Raw genomic sequence first — 12,742 nt, forward strand, 5'->3', positions numbered from 1 at the left:
TGCACGTCGGCGGAAGCGCGACGGGCTGGTGCGGCGGCGAGAGGGCAGGGGCCGTGCGTCCCGGGCTGTCCCGCCCCGCCGGGACCGCAGCTGCGCCTCTCCGGGCCGGGCCGGGCCGCACGATGGGCGCCCGCGCGGGCTGAGCCCCGCCGTGACGGGTACGCCGGGACGGGGGCAGCGCGGGGGGCGCGAGCGCTCGTTCCCTGCTCGCTCGCTTCGGGCCTGTGCGGAATAGGAAGGGACGAAATAAGCGGCTGGTCGGAGCCGTGGTAAAGGAGCCGCAGGGTCGGGTTAGAGCCGAAAGTGTTAATAGAGCGTGTGGAAGCTCCCGAGCAGTCTGTGGTTCTGTCGCTTTAATGTCGCTTTGCTCGCGCTGAGCTCTGAAATAGGTCACGCGTCTCGTGATCCGAGGAGGAAGGGCCGTCACCAAGTGAGTTAACCAGGGCTGCCCCTCCTGGGTGAAGTTCTGGGTGTGAGACCAGGTGCGATGGAACCAAGCAGCTCTTCTCCATCTTGGCTGTGCTGAGAATCCCTTTAAAAAGACACTGTTGAAAAAGCTTTTGTGGGTTTTCCCTTTAGAGTGTGGGAAAATGGTAGCATAGAAATTATGAAATTCTGAGGGCCCTGGGTCTCTCCAAGTGGAGGCAGAAGAAGACAGCCCAGGCCCTGACCTCCAGAGGACTCCATACTTCTGTAGGTATTGTACGTTTGTTGTCGAGTAAATCACTTACTGCTATATCATCTTCACTCACAATAAAGTCTCAGTGAATGCTGAATAGTACTAGGGATGAAAATTGAATCATATCATTATATCTGTCTGGGACAAAATTCTACTGATTTTGGTCAAGCTCGATGGGACATCTGTATGTAATCTGGAAAAGGAACATACATATAAATTATATGTATTTGATAAATAGTCCTGGCTGATGGTCTGGTTGCCCAGTCTTACTGTCCCTAAGCTTTCGTAGTTAGATCAATACATAAAAGTGGTTTGATTCCAACCTCATGTCCTTTTTATGTTCCTCTTTGGGCTGAGCAGATTGTATTCTTTGCTGATAGCACTGACCTTATTTACCAACTCTTGATCCTGTTTAAGATTTTCTTGGTACTATTTAAGTGACTAGGAGATAAAACAGGTTATTCTCCTACAGCTTGTTCCATATCCCCTTGTGCAGGACAGAATTGTAGCGAGTGATTGATATCCTTGTCAGGGACCAAGGAGAACATGGGTTTGGTTTCGTCCTTTACTACAGGCACTTGATTATTAGCCTGAGCCAAGCTTCTGCCACAACTAATGGTTTGTTGACTTGGGTCTAAACTCTGTTGACACTATTAAATCAGGAAGAAAATAATGTGTTTTAAGGATCAAGATAGAAAAACTCAAATTACTTGGCTTGAGTGGGAGTGTCTTGAGAAACTTGCTCCCAAATCATTTGTACACACTTCAGTTGATTAAATCATAAATCTGACCTTGCTGCGCTGCAGTTAAAAACAAATATACAAGTTTCTGGTTTTAAGTTGAAATACCAAAGTTGAGTCATGAAAGTATCAGTAAATTTAGGCTCCATTTGATGACTCAGAGGCATCTGAACTGTTTTGGTGTTGTCCTCATGTGTTCTGGGATAGAATAGAAAAGCCAATTACTGAAATTAATCATTGTCTTTTTGTGTTATCCCCAATGCTAATGACAGATGCTGAAGCAAAACATATTCGTGTACTTGATCTATTCTTCAAGAGACTTAGTCATTGCTGACAGATGGCTCTTGTCAAAAAATGGCTTCTTTTAGTTAGAGTTCTTAGAAAATACAAAAAAGATTGAATTCAAGGAGTCATTGTAATAAGACATAACTCTATTGTCAGAGTTAATATGTGAAAGTGATAAATGAAGAAGGCATTAATATTGCAGAGAGACCATTACATTAATGGGAATTGTGTGCAATTCTGTGGAGGTATTGTAAAGGCTTTTAGCCAATACTTCAAAGTTAAATAATGACGGTAATACCTTGAAGATCAAGAAAGGCCCAGAAAAGCATCCAGGATAAAATTGAAATATTTTGACTTGTTGAAAAGCTCTAGCAGTATATAGCCTTGAAGTTAGGCTGTACCTGACTTTCAGGTGAGTCTGCTGCAGGAAGAAGAAAGTTCAGATGTTGTTTCATTATTGTTCATTCGGAGATTTTTGTGAGGGAAGGGGATTTTTTTTTTTTTTCTTACTGGATGAGCAGAGACGGGTAATCATGGAGGAAGAATACGATGAAAATATTAAACCTATATTGGACAGTTCTATGAAGTTAGAAAATTCCAGAAGTAGCAGGATTCTCAACCTTGTAATGATGAGCCTCCAGATGACATGTCTTGTCTGGAGAGTTATCTTAAAACTGGAATTATAACAAAACATTGTTATAATAAAAGATGATAACCATACAGTTGCTGTACTCCCTCTTGTATTAAAGTTGTGTGTGTATAGTGAGTCAGACATTAAAAATAAGAAGTACTTGCGCAACAGTCCTAAACAATAAAAATTGCTAAGAATGTTTGGGCAGTTGGGGCAGCAAAACTTTTAAGCTTAAATTTGTCATGAGGAATATAAACAACATTCAGTCTCAGCTGTCTGGCAGCCAGTGCTATGAGTGTGCAACTCTTTTAGCTTCTTCTGGAAAAAGCAGTGTGCAGCTGAAAATAGTGATTCTGTAGGCTGCTTTCATTAATAATTTCCTAACAACTGAGCTGTTAGGCCAGTAGTAATCTCCCCATGGCGTCTCACCTTCTCTGTGGAGGTTTGCACAGCGGCATTGTGGAATATGCAGGCTGACTGCTCTGGTCATGCTGTTCTCCCTGGTGCCTGCACATTATAATGGGGACTGCTTGGTCTGTTACAAGGTGCTCCAGCTTCTCTTGCCTTTTAGGCATAGTGAAATTGTTGTATTCAGACACTTGGGGTTCACCTCCAGTGTTTTCTCATCCACTGCTGCAATATATTAGCACTGGCAATATACCATAGTGCAGTGTTGAGACTGCTCTTGCTGAATCCTTCTATCCACTGTTCATCTGGATAAGTGCACTTCAGGCCATCTCTTCACATGGCATATTGCCAAGTCAGTCTGGTTGGGCTTGTCATGGATACGAATGCCAAGCAGAAAGGAATTTGGGATAATGAACCCAGTCTGCCTAACACCAGATGCAATGTGTGGCCTTTATTGCAAATTTATTCTGTTTTCATTTGCTTAACCTTTGTGTTGCCGTTTTTGCTCATGCCAAAAAACAGTCTCTGAACATGGAAAACCTCGAAATTCAGTCACTTGGAAACTGCCACTCAAATGAATTGTCATACAGCAAGCATGTCAGGAAAGAGAAGCAAAGCACTTGGATAATCAGTGTCTACTGGGAATATCAAGCCTTCAGATAACTGAATCATGAAATGCCAGAAAGTATCAGCAGGATTAGAGTGTGATATTAGTTACTTTGTTGGCACTTGGCCAAGCAATCTGTTCAGACTGGCTACCAAGAAGTCCCCTAAGAAACTGTAATATGGCAGATGCTGATTCTAATACTTCTAGTTTTTTATCCCTTGATCAGCTCTTGTCTGCATTTGTAAAATGAGTTAGTCTTGCTGAAGAAGTGGCTTGATCCTCAGGAAATTGGCTAGAGGTGCCAGGAAGCAGTAATAAGGCTGTAGGAAAATGGACAAGGAGGTAGAAATTGTACTGTGTAGGGAACAGGTTTGCTGTAGTATTTGGTGTGCCCTTTCATAAGGGGTACTTTTTGATCTTAAATTTTACTCACTTAGCTCTTGGTCTCAATCATGGCTACAGAATGGATCAAAGAGAGTGTTTTGCACAGACTTTACACCACTAAAATTTTTGGGAAATGTCCAAATGAGAAGAAAAACATTAGCTCATCATTCTCAAGTTAGTTTGGTTACTCTTCACCTAGTATTAGATTGTGTGTATGTGGTTATAACAGTATTTTTAATTGATTCATTGTTTTCAGACATACTCAGGTTCAAGAGCATAGAAAAGATTGGAAATTAAAATGGAAGACTGGAAATTTTCCTGCTTCCTGCCAGGAGAAATCTGCCTAATCAGAAGGAGGAAGGGGAGTGCTTCCTTAAGGAATGATGCTTTATGTTTAGGTCTGGACATATGCAGTTCTAGAGGAATGCAGAGACTTGAGCAATAGTTAAGAGAGGAAATGAGTACGCTTTACCATCCTACTACGTTGACTTTAAAATGTATTTATCTCCCTCCCCACAATAATTTGGACTCTGCTTTAGGACAATTTTTTGTTTCCCCTTAACCAGTTGTATTTTACTGTATGTTGAATGCAGCTGAACTGATACATGTATAAAGAATCAGATCATGCTGGTACTGGTACAAAGGTCAGTAATTTGACATGTTTGCCATAATGGACATTGCTTGTTTCTTTTGGCCACCGATCTTTCTAATTGCACAGGTCAGCAGAGGATTATTGTAAGTACACTAATTTGCCAGTTTTTTCTTGACTGCAGTTTGACTCACATGGAACAAAAATACGTTTCCTGAAGAGGAGGAAGGAATGTATGTCTTCTGTAGACCATGAAGGCAGACATTAATTTTCATTTAACGTGATGCAAGGAAAATGAAAGGAAAATAAAAGCTATGGTCTCCTACAACTTTATCATGGCTGTCTGGGCTAGGTTTGAAATAAAACTGAAAGTCTTGAAGCTGTTTTTGTAATTGCTTTTTTTGTCAAATACAGTTTAACTCTTCTCTCTTTTTCCTTTCATCAGAAAAATGAGTGGTGGGTTGGCACCAAGCAAAAGCACAGTGTATGTGTCCAATTTACCCTTTGCTTTGACTAACAATGATCTGTACAGGGTAAGTTTTAAGAGATGCATTGTTTAGATTAAATTTGTTGATAACAATTTTGACTGTAAAATCAATATTTAAGTTTGTCATGATAAATTTATTATTAGTGAAATGCAATTGTCTGTTGTTAAATCTTTTTATTTTGTTTTATATTTCAGATATTTTCAAAGTATGGGAAAGTTGTCAAGTAAGTGACCTCATATGCCCTTCTATTTTTTGTACCTCTCATTTTAAATATTTTATGTCTTTCCTTCATTTGAAAGTCTTGAGCTTTTCATAATTAAAGTATGAATATGGAACTGTATTGAAGTTCTGTTCATTTTTAAAGTATAAATTTAATTTAACAACTGGAAGTCCTTGCAGTTACGTACATAATGCAAGAATATTTGTGTTGGGGACAGGTTTTGCTAACCATTTCTTAAGAGCAAGTAGAATGTTACATACCATCAGTCTTTTCTCTGAAATAGTTGAAACAGTGTTCTTGTAGTATTATTCCCCTTTCCTTGTACACTGTAGGGCATGGTGGGTAAGTGTGAAAGTGGGAGCTTCTCCTTACGTGAACTGGATGTCACAGTTCCCATAATTGCAGCATACAGTTCTCTAATTCTAGAGGGGCTTGTTATTGTGACTACTTAGTATTTTACTTAAAGTTAGATGTAAGGCTGTACTAATGGCTTTTAGTATGTGGGGTATTCATGAACAATATATGTGAATATCTGCCTCTGTGTTCAAATCATAGAAAGAAGTGCCGCAGTAAGGAACTAACTGGTTTATTTTTTTTTAATTGGTCAGAATAAGGAGACTCAAGTCTTCAGTTTTTAATCCTAAACTAGCAAGTATCTTCTCTAATTTCTAGTAGCTGTTGCAATAAACTGTGAGATACAGAGTTTGAAAGTTTTTGAAGTCTCATAAGTGTGTCTCAGGTGACAAATAGCAGGAAAAGCAAGTATATCCTGACTTCAACTGAGTTTGTTCAGTAAGGAATTTGATTTTCTGTGGCTCCGAGAAGTTCCTGGCTTTTTAAAGATTTGTCACACTTGATTCTTTCTATTCTTGTGTTACAAACTGGTATGTTCAATATCCTAATTAGAACCCTGACAGTCATACCAGGCTTTTTGGAATTCTTCAAAGAGTAGCTTGGCAGAAAAATTAATATAATTGTTTTAAAGTCAGTTTTATTGACACTTGAACTTAATGCATGCAGTTGTACGTATCCTGTCCAAGAGGACCTGGTAGTAAAACTGTTAAGCTCAACCTTTTTGTGCATATATTTGGGGAAATTTGAGTTTTCCTTACTGTGTTTTTATTTTATAAACTTTTTACCATGTAGGTCATCTGTTACTTATACAGGTTGTATGGTAGGCCTTCTGTATTGAAGTGGGGTTTGGTTTTTTTTACTTCTGAGAATTTTGGCTTGCCCTATGGCTAAACCTTGTTCTGCCTGTGGTGGACATAAGGAGGAACATATTCCCTACTTTTTTACATGTACTTTGATTTCTATGTACATGCAGCCTGACATTCTGGTTCTCGCTGTTGTTGTTTTCTTAGTTTTTTTCAGGACTAAATACAATGAACATTAAGATTGAAAGAATTCAGGCCTTGTATAGACACACCCCGGCCCTGTCTTGTAATTTTTATCTTCAGGTTTTATTTTACTGTTTCTAGATTCTCGTGAACTTCTCAATGTGCTATTGAAGCTGTTGATTTCAATGTTAGACTGAAGATTTAACTTTGTATGTCATGTGAAATAACACATGCATCCATGATCTTTGGATTTCAGTTCTACACAAACATAGATTTCTCATTGTGGAGGCAGTTCACACTGTGCTTTTCATCAATAATAGCAATGGTAAAATTACCCATGAATTTTTCTTTCACCTCCAGTATATGTAGTTCCCTCCAGTTAGGTTGCATGTAAATCTAAAGATTATGTTCTCTCTTCTTCAAGTCACTCAAGGGAATTAAGAGTGATACTGGTCCTAGAAAGATCCTACATACTGTTTTAAAATAATCCCCACTCTACTTCTAAATACATGGCCAAGTTAGCTGCTCCTTTAAGTTTCTGTTAATGAGTATTTTTATTGTTAAATATACTTTAACCTTTTTGCTGTATGACAAAGGTAGGATCCTACTGAGATTTTTAAGGAAAAAATATCTCTGAAGTAATTTTAGTGTGGCTCACTAAAATCAATAACGTGGTTGTATGTTTCCAGAGTTACCATTATGAAAGACAAAGACACCAGAAAGAGCAAAGGAGTTGCCTTTATTTTGTTTTTGGATAAAGAATCTGCACAAAACTGTTCTCGGGCACTTAATAACAAACAGGTAATTTGCGGAAAGTTTTTTTGGCAGGGGGGTTGGGCTTTCAGTCACAAAACATTTACCTTTTCTTTCCAATTTCCTGTAGTTGTTTGGAAGAGTAATAAAAGCAAGTATTGCCATTGATAATGGAAGAGCAGCAGAATTCATTCGCAGGCGTAACTACTTTGATAAGTCGAAGTGTTACGAATGTGGGGTGAGTAAAGCCAAAAATGTAGAGAAATGGTCAAAAGTCGTGGGTTGAGATAAGAACAACTTAATAATTGAAAATAATACTAAATAGTACTAGTATTTAGTAGATGGTAATGAAAGTAACAAAGAGAAATAAAACCCAAGAAAGATAAGTGATGCACATGGAAACTATTGCAATGACAGCCTCCTACTCTTTGCTTCAAAATATCTGCTTTTGCTGTATCTTTGGAAGTTCATTATTTAGTTGGCAGTAAAATAAATACAGGAAACAACTGTTTAATATAGAAGTGAGTTTTAAGTTTTAATTAATTCCTGGCATTTCCTGAGTAGTAATGTAGGACAGTGATATTTGGATAGTATTTAATGTCCAATACACACCTGATTTCTATTCGTAACACTTCTTACAGCAAAAATGTTGCTTCACTCCTGTGTCTTAAATTGTTAATTCTGAGGTTTCTATCTTCTCTTGAATATAAACCATGTATACTGTATTCAATTATTGCAACAGAAAAAAAATCTACTGTGCTTGTAGCTTGTTCTCAGTTTGCAGTTAAGCATGCATATCACCACCAATCTCTTCATTTCCATGGCAAGCCTAGAGAAGAGTTTGTCTTCTGTGTGCTAATTCAGCATCCCCTTTATCTTACTAATTGCTCCATTTTTTCCCCCATGAACATCCCTCATGATACATTTTAACATGTAGATGTTTGTAATGGCTTCTGTTAAGCAATATTTCTTTTTCTCCAAGGAAGCAGGACACTTAAGTTATGCTTGCCCTAAAAATATGCTAGGAGAGCGGGAACCACCAAAGAAAAAGGAAAAGAAGAAGAGAAAGAAAGTAGTGGAGCCAGAAGAAGTGTATGTATATTGAGTTATATGTTACTACTTTTTTTAGGAAGCTTTTTCATACTAAACACTTAAGGATCTATATTTTTTTTTCTCTCTCTGCACAATGAAGTGAGGAGGAAGAAGAAAGTGAAGAGGAAGGAGAAGACCCTGCTCTAGATAGCCTCAGCCAAGCCATAGCTTTTCAGGTACAAAACTGAAGCATGGCATATTTATTATTATTTTTTAAATTCAACTCCCTTCTTTAGCTGCTTTTCTGAAGCTCTGATATACATGCATAGGTCTGTCTGCTCTATAGCACTTAGTGGGCTTAGGTTTGTTAGCAGTAGTTGGTGACTATAGTTGGCTTCTTTACACTGCAGGCATGTTGAGTGGAATTTTCTTTGGGTTTCATGCTCTTTCACTATTGCTGTATTTGTGTTTTGCAGCCTTTTTTTGCCCTTCAAGCTCCTTTGCAGTTTGCTAGGTTTTTGCCCACAAATCCCTCTTTACTTTGTTAACTGAGGAGACAGAAAAACAGTCATGTGTAAGAGACCAGACACATCCTCTGTCCTCACTGGAATGTCCTTGAACATATATTACTGGGTTACCTTGTTTGCCTAATAGAGACCATCACATTCTCTAATAGACCTCATCTTCCAAATCATACTGAATGCATATTTATATGTAGCTAGATTATCTGACATCTGTATTACTGTCTTTATTACTTCTTGATCTCTACACCCTTTTGCTTCATGAAACAAAACAAGCCTGACCTGATATTCAAATTTCTTAGATCTCATGTCAACATCATTGCCTGTGTGCCTGTTCCCCCAAAAAAAAACATCAAGAGTTAATAACTTTGTCCTGAATATGACTGTAATGAGTGCAGGACTTTTACATGATGTAGTCCAAAAAAGTGTTTCGAATATTCACAATGTTCCTCTCTTTCCCCAAAAGCTTCATGATTGGAAATAAAACCTATAAAGCCAGGAAACATTTTCATTTCTATACCATCCAAAGATTTCAACTTGTAAAAATAGGAGGCTTCTATTTAAACTATTAGTTGAATAACCTTCAGTAATAATCCCCAAAGGCACTCATTATGTGAATGAATGTCTGCAAAGGACAATGGATAGAAGATTTACTCGTGGAACAAAGCTGATTGAATAACATCAGTTTAAAACATGAGGCATTTTTTGCTTTAGATCTCAGCTAAAGAGATCTGCTTAGATTTTTTGCTTTAGATCTCTGTATTTTTGGAAGTTTGCCATGGGCAAAGTTCCTCTTTTTGAGAATACAGGATGGTCCAGGCAGCTGCTGTGGTGTAGAGGGTAGCTTATACGTGAGAACTACTTTCAGAAATGTTTCCTAATGCTTTGATCACACAGTTTACCTGGAAATAAACCTTTGTAATTCTTTAACTTATTTAATAATTCAATGCATGTTAATAATTGGCATTATTATTTGTAGTGCACCTGAATTTTTCATAATCCCAGCTAATACTTCTCTTTTCTTCATTATAGCAAGCCAAAATTGAGGAAGAACAACAAAGATGGACACAGACTGCAGGGGAATCTTCAATTTCAGATGATTCAAAACGTCCACGGATTAAGAAAAGTGCTTATTTCAGTGATGAGGAAGAACTTAGTGACTGAAATAATACTGTTCTAAATGCATATATAAGATATGTATAGTGTACATTTTGTAAAGTGCTATAAAGTGATCTGTAATACAGGTTTGTTTTGATGTTGAAGACACTGAAAATCATGGGGTTTTTTTATTCTGTCCCCTTACTCTCCCATCTTTTTATATCTCTGTCTCAAAACCTTACCTTTCAAGGCAACTTTTTAAGAAAATGATGTGGTTATACACTTAAATCCAGAAAAGTATCTGTGAGAATGCATCCTGCAGTTAGTGTCTAGACCAAGTTCTAGCAGTGAAGTGTTTCATGAGAATTTCCCAAGGCTTTTTTCCTAAGAGGTGTTCTTCTTAGGATGACTGTTAACACGACTCATGCTTTATGTATTGGTCTGCTTGGAAGCAGTGTTTTAGTAGTGCTTAAGTAGAATATGAAACTTGCATTAGTTCCTCTGCATAGGGTTGAATTTCCGCATTAAACATTGTCTTTTTACTCTTCATGCAGTGCTCTAATAAATTATTGTCACATCAACGCTGTTTCTCCTGACTGCAGTTTGAGTGCCTAACAGTAATTAGGGTTATCCACAGGGTTTTAAATACACTCGGATCTAATCTGCATCACAACCATCTGAACCTGCTGGCAAAATCCAAAAGGGATCGTTTCCTACATGCATAAAAAACAGCTTTCATGTGTACTTGGAACTGTCATTATCTCTTAGCAAAGTGTGTTGCCACATATTTTGCACGTAAAGCTTTCCAGACTTTTTTTGCCCTTTGATCTCTCTAGGGTTCTAGGCATGTTCTCCTGTAGCTGTGATTGTTCCCAGTACCACAGACACATGGTGATGGTGGTACCTATTTTATATTGGTGTGTAGTCTAAACTCATCACTTTTAGGAAGCACTATATAAAATACATTCACAATTTCACACTGAGAAGAAGAGACAAGCTGGCCTCTTTCTGTTTTCAGTTCTTCTTGTTTGCTCATCAGCATTTTCTTCCAAATATAGAAAATGTAGATCCAAATATACCAATGTAGATCCAAATATACCATTATGTATTCTTAAGTAATACCAATTTACATTCAAATATGTAACTGGGTGCAAAAAAGAAATGTGCACACACACCCTCTAAGCTAATATAAAATAGTGACATTCAGAACGTCATTCTGGTGCCTTCTGTTACTCCTTAAACACAAGAATTCAGAAACAAGAGTGAAGTAATAGTTTTTTCTGTGCAGGCTCCTCAAGTCAGCAGAGTAGGAAGGAGTATTGGGCTCTAGATGTAGGAAAATCTTGGACTCAGTAATCCAAGGAGTGTGTTTAAGACTGACTTTGACTTTTTTGCTGAAAGAACCATATTAAATCTGAAGCTTCCTTCACTGAATTTCAGGAAGATCTCTTAATAGCTGAGCTAAACTGCCAGGCATAACTTCTTGTTAATAAATGCAAATCACTCTACATCATGTATGTGTGCAATAATGAAGCATGTGGGGTTTTAAACTCTACTAAGGAAGCAAGTAATGCTGCCAGCATGCTCTTCTTCAAATGTTAGGTTAGGGCTCAATGACAGTCCAAAATGGCAGCAAAACAAGAAGATTATCAGAGAAAAAAAATCAAAGTTTGTCTTCTTCTCAAATACCATATTCAATGCTAGTTTGAAAAAAATAAAACTTGAATGTGACAGAGGACCAGTTCGACTTTGTCCATAACTTTAGTTTGGAAATACTTGATAGCTTGTAAGAATTAAGATTTCAATGAAGTGATTAGACAGCAAGCTTCAAACGTTTATGTAATTTAGTAGTGGAACTCACTGCCCTGAGACTTTTTTTAGGGTCAAAAGGATTAGACTTACAAGTGGAACATGATATTTTAACATAATATGTTAAACTCTGCTCAAAATTATCCTCAAATAAAAAACAAAACTGACCATTGTTCTGACTTAATACAGTACTTTTTCCAGAGTTCCAGCAGCTGAAGCACATGGATGTATCTTTCTAGTCTGCTGCTTCTGCCTCACTGCTTTCCCTGCAGGATTTGCTTTTGTCAGCATGAAGCAGTAGCCCAGTCCAGACTATTACAACTGACCCGGTGTTGTTCCTCCATGCTCTCTTGTTCCAAGCATAAAGTCACTTGAGGTAGGTGACATTGGAAAAGAAACAAAAAATGAACCTGCTTCTGTACAGAAGTGGCATTTAGTATTTTTTGCCTTAAATAATCTAACAGTTTTCTTAATTCTGAACTTCTGTTCATCGGCAATGTGTGTAGTTTTTGTCTTAGAAGAATGCACCTAATGTCTAAAACACAGTCTAAAGGGACTTTCAGGAATAGGATTTTTGTACTTGGCTTCCTGAATCATTTTCAGTTGTTTATTGGCAAAATAACAAAGCATTTCTAGGTAAGAAATTCAGAGCATTAGCATTAGATAACTATTATGTCAGACAGCATGAGTACCTGTTCTGCTTGCTTAAATACAAAATTGTTTTCTGCAGCTGCCTCACTGTGAAAAAAAATAAAATAAGGCCAAAATTTGTCAATAAAGTCTTCTTATGACTTTGAGCGGAGTGATTTGCTCCTGTTCATGCCTACCCTCGCCTATTGTAATCAGCATGGCTTCAGATTTCCACCTGAATCCTATCAGTGCTGAGGAGAAAGACAGAGTCTTAACAAGGCTGCTAATTTAGATCAGGGCAAGAGGGTGCAATTAGTGTGCAAAGCTCAAGCAATGCAGTGGTGCTTTTAACTGGTATCACAAAGCATCAACTGTGGAAGGAGGAAATGGTGTCTCTGGTCTAGACAGCTGAGACTTTGTAGCCTGGTTATCAGAAGAATAGAAAACGCCTTGTAGAACACCTTCCTGTTATTGTTAGAAAAAGCACAGATTTTTGTTCTGAGAGGTTCATGGTCAAGTTGTATGTTT

General features: G+C 37.9%; 1 protein-coding gene across 2 annotated transcripts; it reads left to right on the forward strand.

Annotated features, from left to right (window-relative positions):
* The first annotated feature begins 24 nt into the window (after positions 1-24).
* Positions 25-10,365, forward strand: LOC131592139 (zinc finger CCHC-type and RNA-binding motif-containing protein 1). 2 transcript variants are annotated; one of them, XM_058863439.1, is made up of 8 exons: positions 33-158; positions 4,769-4,856; positions 5,006-5,034; positions 7,061-7,172; positions 7,255-7,362; positions 8,107-8,216; positions 8,317-8,392; positions 9,710-10,365. In XM_058863439.1, the coding sequence occupies exons 2-8, from the start codon at positions 4,773-4,775 to the stop codon at positions 9,839-9,841; spliced, it is 651 nt and encodes a 216-aa protein (XP_058719422.1). In that variant the 5' UTR covers positions 33-158; positions 4,769-4,772; the 3' UTR covers positions 9,842-10,365. The 2 variants fall into 2 exon arrangements, with proteins under 2 accessions (XP_058719423.1, XP_058719422.1); XM_058863440.1 differs by lacking the exon at positions 4,769-4,856 and having other exon boundaries at positions 25-158.
* The last annotated feature ends 2,377 nt before the right edge of the window (positions 10,366-12,742 follow it).

The sequence above is a fragment of the Poecile atricapillus genome, chromosome W (assembly GCF_030490865.1).
Source record: "Poecile atricapillus isolate bPoeAtr1 chromosome W, bPoeAtr1.hap1, whole genome shotgun sequence".
NCBI classification, from domain to species: domain Eukaryota; kingdom Metazoa; phylum Chordata; class Aves; order Passeriformes; family Paridae; genus Poecile; species Poecile atricapillus.